Source organism: Rhinatrema bivittatum, chromosome 1 (genome assembly GCF_901001135.1).
Source record: "Rhinatrema bivittatum chromosome 1, aRhiBiv1.1, whole genome shotgun sequence".
Taxonomy (NCBI): Eukaryota; Metazoa; Chordata; class Amphibia; order Gymnophiona; family Rhinatrematidae; genus Rhinatrema; species Rhinatrema bivittatum.
This window is the reverse complement of record NC_042615.1, coordinates 278,237,885-278,260,531: the sequence shown is the minus strand read 5'-3', so window position 1 is coordinate 278,260,531 and position 22,647 is coordinate 278,237,885. Positions and strand designations below refer to the sequence as shown.

At 44.3% G+C, this 22,647-nt stretch overlaps 1 protein-coding gene across 2 annotated transcripts in view; it reads right to left on the bottom strand.

Annotated features, from left to right (window-relative positions):
- Positions 1–2,779: 2,779 nt before the first annotated feature.
- Positions 2,780–22,647, bottom strand: part of LOC115087814 — a 123,478-nt gene continuing 103,610 nt past the window's right edge. For both annotated transcript variants that reach the window (XM_029595413.1, XM_029595420.1), the window contains one exon: positions 2,780–5,486. In XM_029595413.1, the coding sequence (XP_029451273.1) occupies positions 4,008–5,486 (1,479 nt within the window). In that variant the 3' untranslated portion in view covers positions 2,780–4,007. The remainder of the gene's footprint in view (positions 5,487–22,647) is intronic.

Here is a 22,647-nt window from a genome sequence, read left to right as displayed (position 1 = left end):
ATTTGGGACTCTGAGCTGCTCCAAAGAGTAAGGTGAACTAGTTCAATTCAGCTCTCTTCTAATTTTGAGACAAACATTGAGAATTGTGGAATACAAAATAAAGGATTGAAAGCAAGATGTAGGTCTCTTAGCTTGCAGCAGCATGTCTGCTAATGTTTTTTTAAGTTAATACTGCACTCGATAAAATTCCAGCAAGTACTGACACATGAAAAACACAATTACCTGTAGGTAATATACTTGCATTGCAATTTTTCAGTTTCTGCAGAAAAGTTGAAATAAAATCCACCAAACAAGCTGTAGGTCAGCCATTCAGAGCTCCGTTCTCAAAGCCCTTTGTGCGTGTAAATAGCAATCTATCGGGGGGGTAAGCTGGCTGTCTCCTCCAGTGCGACTAGAAGAACCCGTGGGATTTCACAGCCTGCGGACTTTTAGCCGGATTTGGGGGAGGAGAGGAGGGATGCGTTCCCGAGTGTACGTTTTGTACATATTACGAAAATAACAAGCATAGACTAAAGTTTCATCATCTACAAGGGTCTTTCCCTGCAAAAGTTTGCTCACACTAAAAGCAGATGTAAAAGTCTGGGGGTGATTTGCACCTGCGGCAGTTTTGAAAGGGAAAATGTGTGGCTAGTGCAGCTTTCCCTTTGAAAGGTGATGCAGAGTCCCCAGGTAGGAAGAAGCTGTGGGCTTTGAAAACCACTTCCTTTGTGATTTAGCTAACCACAAATGTATTAAGCTTAGCAGAAGATAAAGGGCTTTAAGAGCAGAACTTCAACCCTGAATGTTGGATAAGTTCTTGGAGGAGAAGTCCATTACCTGCTATTAATTAAGTTGACTTAGAAAATAGCCACTGCTATTACTAGTAATGGTAACATGGAATAGACTTAGTTTTTGGGTACTTGCCAGGTTCTTATGGCCTGGATTGGCCACTGTTGGAAACAGATGCTGGGCTTGATGGACCCTTGGTCTGACCCAGTATGGCATTTTCTTATGTTCTTATGTTCTAAGGCCAAATTTACCAGCAAAATAATAAAATAAGTAAATATTTTTTAGCAGATCTGTCCAACTAATGCTCAAGATGGCTCACACAGCATTGTTAGAGTTCTGGTACCAGGAGTCCCTGCCTGCCCCAATCTAAGTGGGTATCTGAGGTAATGGCGGATAAAGTGACTTGCCCAGGGTCATAAGGAGTATCAGTGGGGGAAGTGGTTTCCCTGGTTCTCAGCCCATCTTGATCTAACCATTAGGCCGGTGTTTCTCAGCTTCAAGATGGTTCTAGAGTACCCCTGAGCCACTCAGATTTTCAGGATATCCACATCACATATGCATAATATAGATTTACATTCATTGCATGCCGATACATCTCATGCATATTCATTGTGGATATCCTGAAATCCCAACAGGTTCAGGGGTACTCCAGGACCAGCTTGAGAAACACTGCACTAGACCACGCATCTCTTTGCACAGGTTTGAAATAGTGCATTCTTTGTCCAAATATATTTCCTGCAATTTTTAGAAGGAAAACTAAAAAGCCACAGAAAAAAAAAAAATCATGCAGCTAAAAACTTGTGCAAAAATCATTGCAGAAACTTTGTCTGCTTTTTAAATTTGGTGCACGCAGGTTATGGTGCAGTGATAATCAGCCCCTTTATCTTTTATATATATATATATCCCACTTCCCCCACTGATACAGACAAATATTCCTCTGTATATATGCTTGGGGTTTAGTGTTAGTGTGATGGCCTGTATATGTGTGCAAAGTGAAATCCATAAGTCCACCACACCACAGCACCAGATGCAGCAGTGGGCTGGAGAGCTCGGGCCTTACTAGCAAATAAGGTGGTGGTGGTGGAGGGAACCTGTGTTGCACAGCTGATGGACAAGTCAGGTACTGCCAGCAGAACACGTGGTGGCGCCGAGGCTCCTGAGTGGCACAGCTGCTCTTTTAGTAGGGTTGCAGACTGGTTCCAGATTTTCAAGAGAGGTTGAGCTAGTTCTGGTTTTACTTCATTGCATACAGGAACTTGTATTTCTGCTTTTCTTAAGGAATGCATAGGTAAGTCAGGTAAGTCCCTGCATGCAATAGGGTTAAACCAGGACTGGATCAACCTGTCCTGAAAATCTGGAGCCATTTGGCAACCCTATCTCATATTTATTTATTTATTCATTTAAAATCTTTTCTATACTGTTGCTAAGTTATATACCATCGCAACGGTATACATGTAGGCACATATTTAATGTAGGTAAAAGTGTACTATAGTACATTCTAACAGGTGCCGTCAAAGGTTCGGTTACAATATATCATTAGACAGTCATTTAGCGAAGTAGTTCATGACTATGGGGTAGATTTTCAAAGGGGTACGCGCGTACCCCCCGAAAACCTACCCCAAACCCCCCCTGCGCGCACAAGTCCCGGGGCTTTGCAAAGGGGGCGTGTTGGGTGGGCGGCACAAATTTCAGGGCGGGGCGGGAGGCGTGTCGGGGGCGTGACGCTGGCCCGGGGGCATGGTCGAGGCCTCCGGACCAGCCCCCGGTTCGGGTGATGGTGCGCGTAGATTTACACCTGCTTCTTGCAGGTGTAAATCTGCCAACAAAGGTAGGGGGGGGTTTAGATAGGGCCGGGGGGGGGGGTCGGTTAGGTAGGGGAAGGGAGGGGAAGGTGAGGGGAGGTGTAAGGAAAGTTCCCTCCGAGGCCGCTCCGATTTCAGAGCGGCCTTGGAGGGAACAAGATGTAAATGTAATGTAAATGTTTGTAGGGAGTTTTCTTGGATAATTTTCAAAGAGAAAAAAAGTATGCACATAATTTCCCTTTGTAAATTAGTATAAAGTCCAGCGCTTACAGATATCTGCAAACTCTGCCCCAATGCGGGCAGCTACAAACTTACCGCCATAGCCGGTAGATTTTAAAAGTCTTGCGCGTGCAAAAAACGGCCACATAGGTGCGGGAGCTACGCAAACTTTAAATAGCCAGGAAGGATGTGCGCCCAGAAAAAGTAGGCGGAAAAGGGACATTGCATGGGTGCTCCCCGGGCAGAGCCAGCACTGATGTGCGGAACCCCTAATTTTCCTCAGTAGGTGAGAGAGGAGGAAGAGACTCTTTCTAAGGTTCAGTCTGATACTCCACATATGGACCATTGTAAGGGGGCACTTTGATTCGGGGCGAGTTTTCGGGAGATGATTTGGGGGTGTTATAGACACATTCAGAGGTATCCAGTGTAAAATTGGCATCACTAAAGAATTTTAGACCTTACAATGGTCCATATTTGGAGTATCAGACTGAACCTTAGTCTCTCTCTCCCTCTCTCTCCTCTTCCCCTCCCAACCGCACATAAGATAATGTGTGCAGAACTGCAGACATACGCGCTTGAAGAGTATTTATAACCTATGTGTATAGTTGATAAAATAGTGCGATTCTTTGCGCGTGGCAAGATATGCACATTTATGGGAATAGTCACTGCCCTTTTAAAATCTTCCCAAAAATTGTCCAGGGTCTGGGCTGTGTGAAATATACACTGAGCATCCATTGACCACACAGGATATCATGCAATTCTGAGTTATTATATATTATATCATAATCAAGTATAAAAGCACCTTCTGAGGTTCTGGTAATAGGTGTTTGGGATTGTCTCAGGTCAGAATATATTAATCCCTGCATTTCAAGGCAAACATCCGTAATATCACACTGAGTCACAAGTATCATGAAAAGTCATTATTCTGGCCATGTGAAGCATGAAGAAAATAAATAACTCTTATGCAGAACATTACAGTTTTGCACATATTTTCCTACCGACTAGAGTCCATGTCAAGGATACAACCTAAGGCATAGGCAGAAGAGAAGAGGTGTTCACGACTTCTGGAAGTTGAGGAAGGCCTTTCCTTATGGGAAGTGTTCCTTGGTGAATGGGACTTGTTAGTATTTGTCCTCCAAAATGAATTCCTAGTTATAGATGTGTAGCATGGGGTTCTTGGGGAACATTTTTGGAATGGATTCATGCCATGTATAATCTCTACCTAGACTCTATGCTTGCATGGGGATGATGGGCTACCTGTAATACTTGACCCAGATGGCTATCTTTCAGTGAACAGTATCCCATTTGTGTCTGTACTTGGTTCCAGTACTTAGTTTCACTTATCTGATGGAGTCCATTTTCAGGATCCCTCTTCTCACAAACAAGTTTAGATGACCTGTTGCAAAAAGGTTGGGGATATTCCAGTTGATTGCATTGTTCAGGTTTTCTGCGGCTGCTGATGGTTTTGTGAAGTCTATAGAAAGTACCACCAGGATAGTTATCGTAGGACACGGATGGGAAGGAACTCCCAGATCCATCCAGCTGTGGTCTTTTGATGCTGCCGGCAAGATCTCCAAGTCCTTTGTGAAGAGAAACTTTCTCCATGGTAGGCACTCTGGCAAAAGCTATGACAGGTTTTGGTCTTACTTTGACATGCATGGCTGGGCTTAACTGGAACTGTTGTTTATTGGTCTTCACTATTTCACCTTCAAAGTGCACTGGATTCCTAACTTGATTCTGCTTGGTATATCGATACGAACTGAGATCCGAAGGCACATTTGATAGCCCATTTGATTTAGTTTCTTTATAGGAGTGCTCTGTTTTCTGATTTATGGCTCTGTCAGGCAACTGAGTAGCTCTACGGTAGGGGCTGCTTTGCGGGAAAGTGTATAAGCCCTGTGAAATGGAGGTGGGTGGGGTGACTTCACATTGGCTCCATGGCTGAGGTGTAGCTCTAGAAAATCTACAGTAGCCAATGTCTTCTGGAATGCTGTAACATTTTGTCCTTTCAACATATGGAATTTTCTTGGTATGATGACTGCTATTAAGATTCAATAGGGTTTGTCCTCTAGCTTCAGCAATCTCTTGCCCTTCGCTTTTCTTGAGAAGTTGAGCATTTTGCTGCATGTGGCTTCCTGCCACTGGCAGAAACAGACTTTCCTTGGAGGGTTTCAGAAGAGCTTTGCTACTTAAAATCCTTCCTTGGCCATTGTTCCCTGAAGAGGTAACTTGATTTTTCATCTTCTTAACAGGATGAGAAGGGTAAAGAGGGGAAACCTGATTTAGAAACTTGGGTATTGTACATTTGGAGGAAGATGAGGAATCTGATTTGAAATCTAGTGTTTTCAGCACCTCGGAAGCTTGTCGTTTAGCAGATAGATTCAGTGGAAGTTCCTCTTGTTCATTAATTGATTCTTCCCTTGCCATCTGTTCCAGGCGCTCTTCCTGCTGTGATTGCTGTGACTCCTGTGGCCTTGGAGGACCAATGCTTGATCTGATTTGTTGATTCACAGGAGTATACTGAGCATGCTGTGATTTTGTTTGTTTACTTTGACCTGACAGAGGGAAGGTTATTAGTGGAGTGAGTCTGGAGAAAACTAGTTGATGTTCCTGCTGCCATAGTCTTTGGTCTCTAAAGTTGGGCACAAATCCTGTCACCAGTGCTGTGATGTTATGTGGAGCCAAATATGACTTAGTCTAGAATTAGAGTAAAAGAAAACAAATTAGAGTTAAGATTCCTGTGACAAAGGGGTTTACTTTAACAAATCACTTCCATAATCATATTACTGTAAACCTCTCGTTTATCTCCTCCATGCTCTAGTTACATAAATATCTACTTTTTAAAATTTTATTTTACATCACGTCCTGAATAGGGCAACTTGCACCAAAAGAGAATAGCAGTCACATTGATAATACAGAGCAACTGGAAGAATAAACTGAGATGGGGCACACTGAGGAATTAAGGATGGGTGAATTAGGAGTCTTTAATTTAGAATGGATGGCAGGCAGAGAGGTAGCTTCTTAGATTCTGAGGACAGGGAAGATTTATTCCAAAGGGGAGAGATCTAGCAATGAGAATACAAGAAAATCAGAGAGGCCCTGCTAGGTGGGGGAAATGCAATGTGAAAAGGGAAATATTGAAAGTCACTTATATGAGTAAACTGGCCTGTCTGAGAACTTGCCCTCCTCAGCCTGGCTAGAAGTCCACAGGGAATTCACAAGATATGTACTTTTTAGCTGCATGCTTTGGGCATGTTTAGGTCAGAGAGGAAAATAGTGTGTGTATATGGCATTTTCAAAAGTGCACTTGCTATTTTCTCCCTCTCGGCTGCCTGTCCAGTAGGCTGGTGCAAAATATTCGAGTGGTTTTAAACATACTTTACACACATTTTCCAAGGTAATGTACCTGCATAGTTTGCCTTTGAAAATATGGTGAAAGCCCATGTGCTAAAACCACTTATGTCATTTTGAAGTATGTGCACTGTTTGAAAATTTCCTCCTAAATTTATTTGGAACCCTTTACTGGTGGTAAATTCCAATCTCCTCTGGTTACTGAGGTTCTTTAGAATGTAGTCAAGGAGATGCTGGAACAGGGCCCTGTGCCTTTGGAATGTCCCATGGTAGTGATAATGGTGTCATTGAAGAGGAGAGGCTAGACTGGCATATGGCTGTGGTATGGTATGCTAAGCCTATTCTTGAGATTAAGAATAGAATTAGCGTATAAGAATAAATATCAGCTTTAATAAATAGTAATAGCAATAATAAAATAGGATAAGGTAAGCCAGAATATTTGGTTTATTTTCCCTTGCAGCCAAAGCCTGAAGGGGTAGGCCTTGAGAAGAATATTAAAGACTTTTTATACGGGAATTTCCACAAACAGGTGGTAAACAAGCTTGATGAATCAAATGGAAGCCCCAATAAAGACTGGTGATCATTGGAAAACAGCCCGCACCCCACAGCTCTGCACATGCACAGATGAGGTGAGGGCCACAGACTCCAACAGATGCAGATGTGGAACCCAGAATAATAGGCTCTACCCTGGTAATGAGGGCCCTCCAATCATCATAAAGTCAAAAGGGCACATCATCTAGACCCCACCAATTGCAAAGAAGTCAACAAGGGGTGCCACTCAAACCCCACCAATAAATTGAGAGACAGTATTGCCTGTGGGGAAAATCTCTATAAAATAAGTAGTTTTTGGGACGTGAGCCAGTTCTTTGACCACATCTCAACCTACCAAATGTAGGGACACAAGACAAATTCAAGGTGGACCCCAGTCCCTGAGAGACATTCCCTAAAGAACTTTAACCCTACACAGAGTGTAAGGACTTCTACCCAGGAGAGTAAGTAGAAGAAAAACATTTAGGGGAATAATTAAGAACCATAAAGGTATATTGCCAAGTGTGAGCTATATTGTATAGGGATGTGTATTTGTTTGAAACAAATAGGTCCCTATTCATTTCATTTATGGATTCACAAAACAAATGGAGAGGGTCCCATGAATAAAACAAATTTTTTTGCTGCATTCGTTTGTTTCTGATTGATTTCTATGGCCCACTGAAGTCTATGGCTCTGCAATAGGTGCAAGTAATCACAGCAACTAGCCCTTACCTGTGTGACTTCACTATTTTGTCAGAACTGAGTCAGGGCATATTGACAAGGAAACCACAAACACACCAAAAATCACAGTGACACATTTTTCTACACTAGCCTATCACTGCTATCTGGATCAAGTGATGTTGACCCATTCCCACTAGAAGGTCTGAGCATGTGCAAGATGCACTGTATTTCCTCTATAGCTTTAATCAGAAAGGGGAGTGCAAGCAGAAAGCTTTCAGAATTTAAAAAAAGCTTTTGGGATTTTTGGCACTGGTTAAAAAAAAAAAGGCTGCTTCTAATCTTCTCTGTGCTGGTCTCACTCATTGTGCCAGTTTCTATAGAAAGACAGAAAGTGGCACTTGCTACTGATTTTTCTCTTTGCTGGGGGAGGGTCTGGATGGGAGAAACTGTGGGTAGTTGCAGCAGATTTTTTTTGTCTCTGTCTGGGAATCAGTGAGGTGAGCATTGAGCACTGTATAGAGATTGAAACAGAATCTATATCAGGCTACCAGTCTTTTTGGCTGGTGTTTTTTTGTGTGTGGAGACTGTCTGCACTAGTGTATGGCAGCACAGCACACATACACTGTACTGGCTGTGTATGTGTACATGTGAGAGAGACAGACAGTTCTCTATACACACAGCAGAATGGTAATATCAGTGAGGATACAGTTACAGAATCAATAAATAAAACATTATTTGTAATACCCAAACCCCCCAGTAGGCAGTGCACTAAGCTAAACACATTCCATCATGTCAGGGAAAGGCAGAGGAGGGATTGTTGGCAGCAATACAAAAAGGCATTTCCACACCTAAATTGAAGCAGGACTTTTTCAAGTCCAGAATTACAGGAGAGGAAAGAAGCTCCAGGAAGAAGAAATTGAAATTTGAAGAGAATGTGCCACCACTGCCTATTCCCCTTCCTGTAGTTTTGGAGTAGAGGGAAATGGTAGGATAGACATCCAAGACTGGCATTAGCAGCGCAGTAGGGGTAGCAGAGTAGTGTTCAAACCAGCAGCATGCTCTTCTTTAATTATTGCTGCTGAGGCAGTGAAGGCAGTATTTGCATCAACTGATTCTGAGGAAGAATCTTCTATGGAATTCCCTGAGTCAGATACAATAGCTCTTCCTGAAGAACAATTTGGAGGATTAGTTAATAGTAATATCTTTAGCCTTTACTTCAGTGAGGTGGGAGATAGAGGAAACTGAAGATAGTGAGGAAAAGCAGACAGTGCATGTAGAAAGCATGGGTGATGCCCCTGGTATTGTTCCTCAGGGTCCAACCTCAACTCCAGTACCAGTATCATCCTTCAAGGATATAGAAAAGGAATTGTGGAAGAAATCCCTGTTCTGGAGGCACTACAAAGTGAGGGAGGACCCTTGATTTGCTCAATGTAATCATTGCATGAAGGCTATCAGTCAAGGGAAGCAAACGGGGCATCTAAAAAATGCTGGTATGCAGCATCACGTGGAAAAGCAGCACCCACTATAATTGGAATCAGAGGAGGGTGGCAGTTCTAGCTTGGAGATTCCTTCTGCCACTCTAGGTAAAAGTCAGAAGAAAGGGGGTGAAAAGGGGAAGACTTTTCCAAAGGTGGCAAGCCCATGGTCCCTTGCCATGTGGTTAAAGTGGCAACCCACCATGGATGAAATGGGATAGTCATAGCATTGTACCAGGGCAAAGAGGCAGGCAGCATGAAAAGTTATAACAAGAAGCATTGGGGAAAGGATTGCCCTTGATGACCATCCCCTGTAGGCAGTGGAGAACATATAGTTTAAGCATTTGCTACATGTGTTAGATCCCAATTACAAAGTCCACTCCAGGACTACATTTAGTAGGAAGGTCATCACCAGCCTAATCAACCAGTGCCATAATCACATCCAGGTGCAGCTGGCTAAGACAGAAGGGACTAGTGTACATTTCACCAGTGATATCTGGACCAGCATGAATGCTACATATGCTTACCTCACCCTGACGGTACACTGGTAGGACCTGGTTGAGGCAGAGGTAGGCAGAGCTCTAGTGGGAACAGAGCATCAGGGTTCAGGTGGTTTTGCTGCACACTCAGTTGATGTTTTTCATGACTCAAAGTGAGTTGACCTTTGGGGCCACTATTGGCTTGACACCAGCAAATGGCACTTCTTAGGCTCCAATAGGAGCAGCTAACCAGTGGGAAGGGGCAGGCCCAGAGTGTTAGCAGGCAAGAATGGGCAGGGGTCAACAAAGGCAGGATTCAGGGCTGATACCAGGCAGAGCAGGGTCAGGAACAATACTGGAACACCACAGTAGGCCTGACTACTGAGGCTGCAGCAACGCAAGACAGGGCACCCCAAAGAACAGAACCAGGAATCAAAATGGCCAGTTCCAAGGATCAGGACCTATTGCTCAGGCACACACTAAGGCAACTGAGCTTCCTTTTATTTCAGAGTAGTGGTGATGTCATCAGTCTGCGCCATAGGAAGTCCTGGAGTGCTGTGAGCCCTTAGTCTTGGCCACAGGATGTAGCCAGGAACTATGCCAGGACATCACTCCAAAGGACATGGTACTATGCCGGGCCCGGGACCGCAAGGTACAGGTCACCAACTAGATGTAGCTTGTGGTCAGCAGCATATTACAATGTAAAGCCCCATACATCAATCAATATTCTATCAGTCATAAGAGAGATGGAGGAAGGTTGGCAACTAGACTGTAGAGCCAGGAGTCAAAATGTAGTTTTTGTTTGCAACAGATGGTTCAAATATGGTAAAGGCAATAGTAGATGAGGTCCTTTCAGGGTATCAGTGGTTTTGCGCACTCGCTGCACTTGGTAGTGAAGGATGCCCTGGAGCTGGGGCCCAAGGACCTTGGAAGTTTATTCGTGCAGGAGCTGATAGAGAAGTGCAGGAAAATAGCAGGGCACTTCCATAGAAGACTGAAGACAAGGGGCAGTTCCGGTGATGATGTCACCCTGAGAGAAAGCTCAAGTTACCCTCTCCCTAGGAGTTAGAGATAACTGAAAATCCACTCGTTGTTTTTGCATCAAATAATTATTTTAGTGTTTTGGAACTGTGCAGTTCAAGGACAATTTTGTGTTTAAGAAATCGAATGACATGGCTGCTCAACCAAAGAGGATGGAAACAGATAAAACTGGGCCTGCACCGGTGTGACGTGGTCCCTTCTGGAGAGCCCGGTCAAAACACGAGTTATAGCATTCTGCACAAGTTGAAGAACATGAGTTAGCTTCTCTGAAAGACCTAGATACAGTGTATTGCAATAGTCCAGATGGCTCAGGACCAAAGCTTGTACCACTGTCCGAAAAATGTCACGGGGTAAAAAAAAACTCTTTAATGGCCTAACCATCTTTAACTTAGCTACATGGTGTACTTGTGATTTCATAGACAGTTGCGAGTCTAAAAAGACTCCCAAACTTCTTATCTCTATCTGTAAAGGCATAGAGAGGTCGGTAGCAATTTGCACCTTTGACCTAGGAGAACCAGCTGGTGTCTTTCCTACTCATAAGTCTTAGTTTTATTTATATTTAAAAATAAATGATGGTCAGGCAACCATTCTCTTACTTTGCTATAAATAGCCTGTAACCTGTTTACTGGCAGTTCACCCTTTGATCCGCATGGTAAAAAAAAACCCGAGTATCATCAGTATATATCAAATACTTAGCATTGACTGAGTGTAATAAAACCCCTAAAGAAGACAAATAAATATTAAATAAAACTGCTGAAAGGACTGATCCCAGGGGCTCCCCAAATGTAAGCCTGTGCCAGGACAAAGTCTCACTTCCCATCTGAATTCTTTCTGTTCTGTCAGTAAGAAATGATTCTAAACCAGCTTAAAACTGGTTTTTCCTCTCAGAGAGATGTTTAAGGTAGCATATGAAGTGGGACATTTTGATATAGGGCATAATCTTGCTTCTTCGTTTTTAATTTCTAAGCAAGGTAAAAATTCTCTGTCCCCTGGAACATACTGACCAATATCCCTCCTAAATCAGGACATAAAAATTCTAGCTACCATCTTGACCAACAGAGTGAATGCGGTGATACACACATTTTCTTCCACTGATCAAACAGGGTTTATTAAGGGGAGACATTCCTTCTCCAATCTGTTAAAGGCAATTCTTGTGATTCAAGGAGCTACAGCTATTAAATGTTAGAGATGTGAATCATGTCCTCGATCGTCTTAACGATCGATTTCGGCTGGGAGGGGGAGGGAATCGTATCGTCGCCGTTTGGGTGTTTAGAGTATCGTGAAAATCGTTAAAATTGTGAACCGGCACACTAAAACCGCCTAAAACCCACCCCCGACCCTTTAAATTAAATCCCCCACCCTCCCGAACCCCCCCCAAATGCCTTAAATTACCTGGGGGTCCAGCAGCGGTCTGTAGCTAAATCGGGGGAAGGGGGAGGGCAGGAAAACCGGCACACTAAAACACTCTAAAACCCACCCCCGACCCTTTAAATTAAATCCCCCACCTTCCCGAACCCCCCCCCCAAATGCCTTAAATTACCTGGGGGTCCAGCGGCGGTCCGGAACGGTCTCCTGCAATTGAATCGTGTTGTCTTCAGCCGGCGCAATTCTGCGTCGCCATTTTGCAAAATGGCGGCGCAAAATGGCGGCGGCCATAGACCAACATGATTCGACTGCAGGAGGTCATTCCGGACCCCCGCTGGACTTTTGGCAAGTCTTGTGGGGGTCAGGAGGCCCCCCCAAGCTGGCCAAAAGTCCCTGGGGGTCCAGCGGGGGTCCGAGAGCGATTTCCTGCCGCGAATCATTTTCCGTACGGAAAATGGCGCCGGCAGGAGATCGACTCCAGGAGGTCGTTCAGCTGCGGACCCCGGCTGAACGACCTCCTGCAGTCGATCTCCTGCCGGCGCCATTTTCCATACGGAAAATGATTCGCGGCAGGAAATCGCTCCCGGACCCCCGCTGGACCCCCAGGGACTTTTGGCCAGCTTGGGGGGGCCTCCTGACCCCCACAAGACTTGCCAAAAGTCCAGCGGGGGTCCGGAACGACCTCCTGCAGTCGAATCGTGTTGGTCTATGGCCGCCGCCATTTTGCGCCACCATTTTGCAAAATGGCGGCGCAGAATGGCGCCGGCTGAAGACAACACGATTCAATTGCAGGAGACAGTTCCGGACCGCCGCTGGACCCCAGGTAATTTAAGGCATTTGGGGGGGTTCGGGAGGGTGGGGGATTTAATTTAAAGGGTCGGGGGTGGGTTTTAGGGTGTTTTAGTGTGCCGGTTTTCCTGCCCTCCCCCTTCCCCTGATTTACGATTTTTTGACGATAAATCGGGGGAATTGGTATTGTATCGTGGCCCTAACGATTTTTGACGATTTAAAATATATCGGACGATATTTTAAATCGTCAAAAAACGATTCACATCCCTATTAAATGTGAAGGGATGTTGGTGAGTTTAAATTCTGAAAAAGCCTTTGACAGGGTAGAATGGTCGTATATGTGGTGGGCACTAGAGAAATATAGATTTGTGGGATAATTTTTTCAGTGGGTTAAGCTCCTACTTAACTCATCTGTGGCACAATTATGAGTGAATGGCACGCTCTCTAACATATTTCAGATACCTAGTCGAACTAGGCAAGGGTGTCTGCTCTCACCTTTACTATATGTTTTAAGTTTGGAACCTGTTGCCCATCATTTGTGTTACATTTGGTTGGTCATAGGACAGACCCATGACCAGCCGCTCTTACCTCCAGCCCTGAGCTATAGGTGAGATTCCCCAACGATGGGGCAGAGCCCCCCAGATGGAAGTGGAGCAGGCCACTGCATCTGTACAGGTCCAATGCATCGGTCTGAGGAACGCCACTGCCAACTGTCCAGGCTCCTCTAGGTGCGTGCACACCGAACTTGCTGCTTCTTAAAGGGCCTGTGGCGGGAAATTCCCTGTGGTGCCCTCTTATGATGTCAGGATCCACTCTGTATTTAAGGCTCCCTTCGGTGCTCCTCAAACACCTCGGCAATATGTCAACTCCACTGGAGTAGTAATTTGCCACTGTGTTCCTGGTTCCTGATCCGCTATGTGTCTATTTGAGTTCCTGTGTTCTGTTCCTGGTTCCCTCGCAAGTCTGGTCTTCTCCTGAGTTCTTGTCTTCCTGGTCTGCCTCCCCTCGTCTGTCCTGCTGTTCCTCTTCTTCTTGCCCCTTCGGATTGGACTCCTGGCTTTGACTTCAGATTGTACCTTGACACTGCTTGACCTCTGCCTGCCTTTGTCCTCTGCTTGCTTATTGACTTGCTTGAACTCTGCCTGCCCAGACCGCTGCCTGAACTATGGCACTGAACGAACTCCACCTGCCTCTGACCACAGCCTGCACCAGTCTCTGCTGCCTGCCACCTGCCCAGACTACTGCTCGTACTGATTCTGCTTCTCTCCGTGCTGGCTTGTAACATCCTATGCAACAGATCGACATCTCCACAGAGGCCCGCACCTAAGTCCAGCTGGCCCCGAGGGCTCAACCTAAGGGGAACGAAGACTGGTATTAGTGAAGTTCCTGTTGGGCCTTTGCTCAAACCAGCTGTGGCTGCTGACTGTGGGGACCTTCTGGATCCCTGTTGATTGCGCCAACTTCACCTCGGTCCAAGGGTCCACTTCCGCAACAATTTGTGAAATATGGAATAATTTGAAGGCATCATTCAGCAGTGTGTTAAGCTTAACCTCTTTGCTGATGGCATACTGCTATTCATTAGAAACCCTAAACACTATTTAGAGGACATAATTACAGTTTAAGAGAAATTTGAAAGTTTTTCAGGTCTAAAAATAAATTATAGTAAATTGGAAGCCTTCCCAATAGATCCTTCCCAAAAAGATAGTTGGGGGAATCTTTCCTTCTTAAGTGGAATGTTGACAGTATGAGATATCTTAAGTGTGTGGTTGGCTCGCACAGAAAAAGGCTTATATGCTTACAATATTACCCATAATTTAGAGTCGGTGGCCACCCTCTTTAGTAGATGGATGTCATATCCATTATCTTTAATGGGAAGATGCATTCTCATCAAAGTGGTAATAATTAAAAAAACCTTATATTTATTTATTTATTTAAAAGTTTTTATATACTGCACTAGGATAGTAGTCTATCCATCTTAGCGGTTCACAAGAATTAAAACATGCACAATAGCGTCATACGTAACAAAGGTCATAGCATACATGAAAAATCATTACATAATAATTACCTTGCAACAGTTATTGATGAATGTCACAGATATTGAAATTGTCATTCAGGTATTGATGAGTGTCACAGATATTGAAAAAGTCATTCAGTTATATTATATGCACAGGTAAATAGATACGTTTTTAATGCTCTTTTAAACTCGTTACGGTTAACTGTTAATCGAATGTATTCAGGAATTGAGTTCCACGAATCGGTCCTGCAACAGAAAAAGCTCTTTTTCTGGTTAATGCCAAACTTGCGGATTTTATTGTTGGGATTTCCAGCATACATTTATCTATGGATCTAAGCTGTCGATTGGGCTTGTATAATCTTAACATAGAACATAACCATATTGAATTAGGGTTGTGTATTAAATTGTGAATTGTGGATAAAATTTTATATGAAATACGGAATGATATAGGAAGCCAGTGTAAGTGATACAAAATTGGTGTGATATGGTCTCTGCGTGTGGCATTACAAAGCATACGAGCTGTTGTGTTCTGAACAAGTTGCAGTGGCTGAAGTGAACTTTGAGGCAATCCAAAATATAAAGCATTACAGTAGTCTAGTGTGGACAGTATTAAAGCCTGGGTAACAGATCGAAAGTCTTTTGGTGGTAGTAGGGGTTTTATTTTTTTCAACATGTGTATCTTAAAAAATGATCTTTTCACTACTTCAGAAATGTTTTTGGATAGTGATAATCGGGAATCAATGATCATTCCTAAATTTTTTGCAAATGGTTTGATAGTCATGGTTTGATTTTCAAATGTAAAAGATTGAGGTGGTTTATGATGTGAATCAGGAACTGTGGATAAATAGATCAATTCTGTCTTGTTCATGTTTAGTTTTAATCTGTTGTGTGATAGCTATGTTTTTATTGTTGTTAAGTAAAGTTGTAGTAAAGAGAATGTTTTCGACCAGGAGTCATCAAATGAAACTATGAATTGAATGTCATCGGCATAAATTTTGAAGTTTAGACTTAGTCTGGCTAAAAGACGACACAGTGGTAGAGGATAGATATTAAACAATAAGGCAGAAAGAGCTGAGCCTTGAGGCACACCTGTTTTGGTAGTGTACCAATCTGATTTATGATTACCCATAGTGATTCTTTGTGGACGGTTTGAGATAAAAGAGGAAAACCATTGTAAAGCTGAGTTTTTTATGCCAATTTGATGAAGATTAGCTAAGAGAATGTCATAATTGAGCGTATCGAAAGCTGCTGATATATCCAGTAAAACTAGTATGTAATTTGTATTTGAATCAAATCCTCTGATAATTGTGTCAAATGAAGAAATAAGTAATGATTCCGTACTGAGTCCCTTTCTAAAGCCATGTTGATTGTTATGCAAGATTCTGTACTGTGTCCCTTTCTAAAGCCATGTTGATTGTTATGCAAGATGTTATTGTTTTCAATATATTCGGAAATTTGATATAGTGCAGCTGATTCTAAAATTTTTGCTATTGAGGTTAAAGTGGTGATTGGACGATTGGACCTGCAAGTGCTCCCTTTGCGTATCAGAAATAAAGAGCTTAAAAAATTTTAACCATTAGTAACTTCATTTATCTAGAAACAAAACCGAGCGAGAATAAGTTATGTGACTCTAGCCAAGGCTAAATGTTTGGGAGGTCTTGAACATCCAGATTTCAGAGCATTTAATATAGCCTCTCTGTCGTGTTACATACAAAATTTTGTTGCTATACAGAATAAGTTTGATTCGGACAAGTTGTTGGAAGATCTGGCATGACCTTATCATACAGTGGGCATCTTATATTTTGCTAGATCTAAACATCCAAACAAAGAGAGCCTGGGAATTTAGGTTCCCAGCATTCAGGAAAGCATGGAAATGGTAGAGAAGCGTACAATATTTTGATAGTAGCATCTCCCCATTTTTATTCATGGTGGGTAATCCTGCATTCCCAGGGGGCATGGATCGTGCTATCTTTAAGACATGGAAGTGTGGTAGCCCTACGTGTAGGCCACTAGATGTCCCTAGATCCCCTTAGATAGGACTAGGAATTGGCAGTTCCTCCCCTATGAGGTAGCTGAAGAGATGGACCTCGCTATAACAGGGTCAAGGGGAGTTTTTACAAGAGTCGTCAAGGAGAGTTCTATGGGAGAGGAGCCCTAGAGTGAAAGGTCCTTTCCCACTGGAGAGGCCTACAGCCTTTCCCAAATTCTTTTGGGAGAATCAAACCGGTGCACATCTTGCCTAGTTAGGAGATTCATGTAGAGAAGTAAAGTTGCTCCAGCGTTTGGACTGAGTCTGAAATATTTCAGCCTGGGCTTTAAGGAAGGTTACCCCAGGGTCAGCGGCCAGGTGATCATTTCCTGACAATACTCTATGAGAACAAAGAAGAAGAAATCCCCAACTACAAATCAAGGGAAGACCCTTCCCAGTATCTTCAGGCAAGAGACAGGTGCAGATTGGGGCATCCTGTGAAGTCTGCGGGAGCCAGGTAGGACTGAGGAAAATTCCCAGGGGACTGGTGCCATTCGGGGCCAGCCAGGAGCAGGGAAGCCACCACATTCCCCAGTTCAAGGAGTAAAGACCCATCCCTGGAGCCAGGAAATCAGCACTTACACAGGGAAAGTAAAAGGATAATCCTTGCACAGACAATTACCACACTTGAAAATTGATTTGCTGTTAACATAATCAGTAAATTTTATTATTTGAACACCCCATCCTGTGTTCAGTCCCCTTGATTACGCATCCACAGAAAATACCCATCACAAGCAGAAACACAAGGAGAGATCACTTCCCCCACCTGGGCCATAGCAGATGCTTCCCCCAGAGAAAGAACTCATCCCTGGGGGACAGTGGCAAGGAAAGAAAGCCCCAAGAGACAATAAATTATTTTATGTACCCTCTGAGGAGATGCCCTTCAGGAAAAGTGGGTAACAGAAGCATCAGGTTATATTGTCTAGGGAATTTTATAGATCCTGAACTTAACCAAGTCTATACACTCCAGCAGCTGCAAGAGGAATGGTCTACCCCCAGACAGAGTCTGTTTTCTTATTTTCAATCTAGGCATTATTGTCTAAGTTGTTGTCATGGTGATCTAAAAGCTCTTGCATTTACTGATGATGATGAAACTTTTATTGAAACTATACCAAATTTAATAAAATAAGAATACGGATTGTGCACATTCGACAACAACAGGATAACAAACACCTGAATAAACTGGTCATTCAATGGGGAGAAGACCTTGGAATCATATTAGATGTTAAGGTCATTCAAGCAGCTTTTGCAGCAATTTATAGATGTCTCCAACCTGCAAATCTGAGGGAGATTCAATTTAAACTGCTGAATAGAATCTACCTAACTAGAGAAAAGGGGCCAAGTTGAAGCTGTGGGAATCGAATAATTGAAATGCAGTTACCAATGTGGAATTTTATGCCATATGATTACTGCCCTAAATTACCGTCATACAGAGTTTGTTGGAGAGAACGTTATCATGGGATGGTAAAATGATTTATTTGCATTGGTTTGAGAAGTCACAGAGTCTCCCAGCAGGGAGTCCGAAATTGTTAAGTATTTCATTCACTATTGCTATAAATGTCATTTTATCCTGTTGGAACAATGATATTCTACCTGCATGCTGCACATGGAAAGCAGAAATGCAGGCTTATGCATGGAGACACTAAAATTTAGAGACTTACAGGGACATAAGTCTTTATTGTACCAGAGGAAATATTATTTACTGTGGGAGCATGTTGGGGAGCGCTAGGAGAGTGATCCCACTCCTGGGAGATGTGTGTGCCCTTGGGCCGCGGCTCAACGCCAGAGGGGTCTGGAGAGGTCCCGCGGGAGGCATGGCATGCCCGAGCATGGGCTGGACGGAGGCAAGCTGGAGTGAAGACTGGAAGACAGGCCCTCCTCCGGACCTGCACACTTCGGAAGACCCAACAACGCAATGTTGGTCTTGTGAACAGTCCTCCGACCGTTCCCAGCCCTTTTGGACCTGCCGCAGGGTACGGCACGAAGCGGCAGGCCAGATGGAGGCCAGGGCAGCGAAGACTGGAACATGGATTCAGACGAGACTCAGGAACGACATGGACTCAGGCATAGATGTGGACTCAGGCATAGACGTGCAGGATCCTTAGACGTGGACTCAGGCAAAGACGTGGACTCAGGAACGAGGTGCAGGATGCATAGACGTGGACAGGCACAGGCGTGGACTCAGGACTGGATGCACAGAGGTGGAATCAGGAACGAGGGCTGAAGGAAGACATGGGCACCGTCCCTCAGAGCGCCCTGCTCAGACCACCCGCGGGACTGAGTCGCGGACCACCCTGCCTCATGCGCGCCCTACTCAGCCCTGGAAGGCTGGTCGCGGACCACGCTGAGAGCGGGAGAGCACAGGAAAGAGGAAGCAGGTTTGCTGCACTCCTGGCAGCTCAAGGCAAGGATAAGCTGCACTCCTGGCAGCTCAAGGCAGGTAAAAGCATCAGGATCAGGAACAAGGATTAAGACAGACCTCAGTGCTGGAACAAGGACATCTGGAACAGCAGGTAACATCAGGACTGGAACACAGGTACTGGATCAAGAGACAGACCTTGGGACTGGAACGGCAGGCAGACATCAGGACTGGACGAGGAGCTCCGACAGGTAACAAGAAACACAGGACCTTGCAGAAGTGCTGGAACACGGACGACTTCCTGGAGCGAAGGATCTCAGGAGTGACCAACCAACTCCTTGCGAAGGCAAAGACAGACTGAACGCTGAGCCCTTTAGTAGAGCTGAGGTGGACAGCGCCCAGGGAGGGGTCAGCAGGGGGCCACACCTGGCTGGCCCTTGAAGAGGAGCAGAGAGGCGCGCGCTCGTGCCCTTGGAGGCTGGAGAGAAGAGCTGGAAGCTGGTGGCGTCCTCAGCCATGTAGAGGGCCCAAGGAAGCCGCGGAGCAGCCCTGGACTGGAGCAGCTCCCAGCCGCAAGGACTGAAGCAGGAAGAAGCAGAGAGAGGTAAGGCTGGCTGCAGGCACCGGCAGGGAGAACAGAGAGCTGCAAAGACTGAAGCAGGAAGCAGGAGAAGGGCTGACTGCAGGAACGGCTCCCTTCCGTGAAGACAGCCCCAGGAGGAGAGGTAAGACTGCAGGCAGAGTAGAGAGCTGTAGCAGGCTGCAGGCACCGGCAGGGACGGCTTCCCTGCCAGGCAAGGACCCGGGCTGAAGCAGGCACCAGCAAGGACAGCTTCCCTGCTGGCTGAAAGGTCCCGGGATCGCAGCAGTACCTCGGGGGGGGAAGGCAGAAACAGGAGCAGAGGAGCCGGCCGCATGGCAACAGCTGTGGGGACGGCCCCAGCTGATTCAGGGAAAGAGAAGCAGCAGCGTCAGCAGCCCGACTGGCTGTGAGAAGGTAAGAGTCTGCCCACGCTCCTCGCGGGCAGGATCGCAACAGGAGCATTTGGAGAAACTTTTACAAATTTGAGTTTCAAATTATTTCTTTTGTATTGTACATTTGTTTGGATGTAGTGTGAATGTGGTATAAGTGGTTTATGGGGAACATGTTCTAGCATGTAAATTTTAGGGCTAAAATGTTTAAAAGTGTTAATGTGAGAATTGTGTGCCTGATTTTAAAAAGCATTTACATGCGAAAAACTGTGTTTTATGCAAGTAAATGCACTTAACTCGAGTAAATGAGCTTTTGAAAATTGCTACAATATGTGCCATTGAATAGTCCATAGGATTTATTCGTGTAAATTCACTTGACTCAAGTAAATATGGCTTTTGAAAATTGCTAACAATAATATGTTACATTTATGTGCGAACTCCTTTGAAAATTCATCTGTATGTTTTTGACACTGCTGCCATGTCTTCAAGTTGTATTTTTGCATAACTTATTCTTTTTTATTGTGTTGTCATGCATTTTGCACATATTTGTTTTTCTCATGTTAATAAACATATTCCAAAAAAAAACAAAAAACAAAACAAAGAAGGTAGATTCTCCATGAAAAGCTGGAAGAGTTTGGGATGCTTCACAAGTATCTGATTCAAGAAGTTGGCACCTGCTGCAATTCCACCTATCTGATGCTGCAGAGGTTTATGAGCAGCAGACACCCTTTCATGATCTGTTTCTGGAAATAGAGATAAGTTTGCAATGCTCCCTGGGGCATCATGATTGGGTAGTGATGAAGCAGCTGGTACAAATTCTGAAGCCCTTCAAGGATGCCATGGAGGATGTGAATTCCCAAAGTGCCACCCTGGGCAAGGTCATCCCTAAACTAATTATTCTGGAGGAAAAGTTAGAGGGCTTCCATGAGGAAGAGGGATGGCAGCAGAGGTGTTTGAGGTTGTGGACTCCTTGCAGCAGCAGGTGCAAGAGAGACTGGAACCTCGCACAGAAAACGATACATACATTCTTGCTACACTTTGTGATCCATGGGTGAAAGAGAGTCTTGCCCTCTATTCTCAGGGTCTCACATTTTATGAAGAAGATGCTGGTAGCTAGGGTGCGTAAACAAGAGCATCAGAGCCAAAGGCATAGTGGGGATGTAGCACAGGAAAGCATGGCAATCTCTGAGAACAGTGCAAGCAGGAGCAGTATCCTGTCAGCTAGCACGTCTTCCTCCACCTCAATTTGCCAAAGCCACATTGCCCGCAAAGAACCATCTCTCCTGGCATAGGCCATAGCTAAAGCAGCTGGCAAGAGAGACCCTCTGACCACCTCAGCAAAGGAGACCTCAGCACAAATGTCTGTGGCATGCTATCTCACAGAACCCACTGAGAACATGAACACAGATATGCTGGCATATTAGGCACACAAGTCCGCAGTAAGGCTAGATCTAGCCAAGGTGGCTCAGCAATATATATTTCCTACCCACCAACCAGCATGCCCTGTGAACATGTTTTCTCAATGGCAGGGGACATTGTGAGCCCTCATCGTTCACGGCTGGCATCAGAATTGATGGAAAAGCTGGTCTATTTGAAAATCAAGCTGCCTTTGCTTGGGCTTCCACAATTGCCATGTGAATGGCAAGGTAACTGAAAGCACTTGAGAGCCTTGCTGCTACTGATCTGCCTACCTGCCATGCTCCCAAATTACAACCTTAGGAGTCTTGATGCTTCTGCTCTTCAAACCTTCCATGCCCCCGATATCCAACCTTCGGGGTCTTGCTACTACTGCTCTGCCTATCTGTCTTGCTCCTGTTATACCACTTTGGGGGTCATGCTGTTAATATGCCTACCTGCCATGCCTAATATGTAACAGCATTGGAGTTTTGGGGCCTCCATGTTGTATGCTGTTGTTAGTTTGTTGGTTATAATAGGGTATTTGTTTTATACCCAGGAAAAAACTGTGAAAATAGATAAAAATGTTTCTCCTCCTACCCATTATTTTCTAGTTCTTCATTTTATTTTACTCTTCCATAATCCCAGCCTGGATCTCCCAACCTATTTGTTTGTTGGTTATACTGAAGTATTTTGTCCACAAAAAACCTCAGTCAGAAGAAGAAAATACAGGCAAAAGAGAAAACATATACAGGAAAGATCCTTTACATGTTCTGAATGTGGTAAAAGTTTTAGAAGGAAGAGAGAACTAATGCAAAACCAGATAACCAAAAAAGGGAAAAGACTGTGTTTAGCTACATAATATGGGAAAAGTTTTTTTAATATAGCAAACTTCGCAGATTACCAGGAAAGCCACACTGAGGAGAGACCATTGTCATATTATTTTGGCTAAAATTTCAATCTGAATTCATATAGGGAAAAATAACCCATGCTATAGTTACACAATGTTAGGTTCCATTGGGTGGAGACAGATGAAGAAATGGCAGAAATATTAAACGAATACTTCAGTTCGATGTTCACTAAAGAAGACCCCAGAGAAGGACCGTCGCTAGTTAACAAGAAACTGGAGTGGAGTGGAATGGATGAAACTCCATTTATGGAAAAAAAAGTATGGGAAGAGCTAGGAAAATTTAAAGTGGACAAAGCTTTCCTATGTGACTTTTATTCATAGTTCAAACCTGTTAAGGGAAGGCTTGTAAGAATAGCCAGGTTTTAAGTTTTTTCCGAAATGTTAAAAGGCAGGGTTCAAGTCTGAGATCTGTAGGCATGGTGTTCCAGATGGCAGGTCCTGCAGTCGAGAATGCCCGTTCTCTGGTAGTT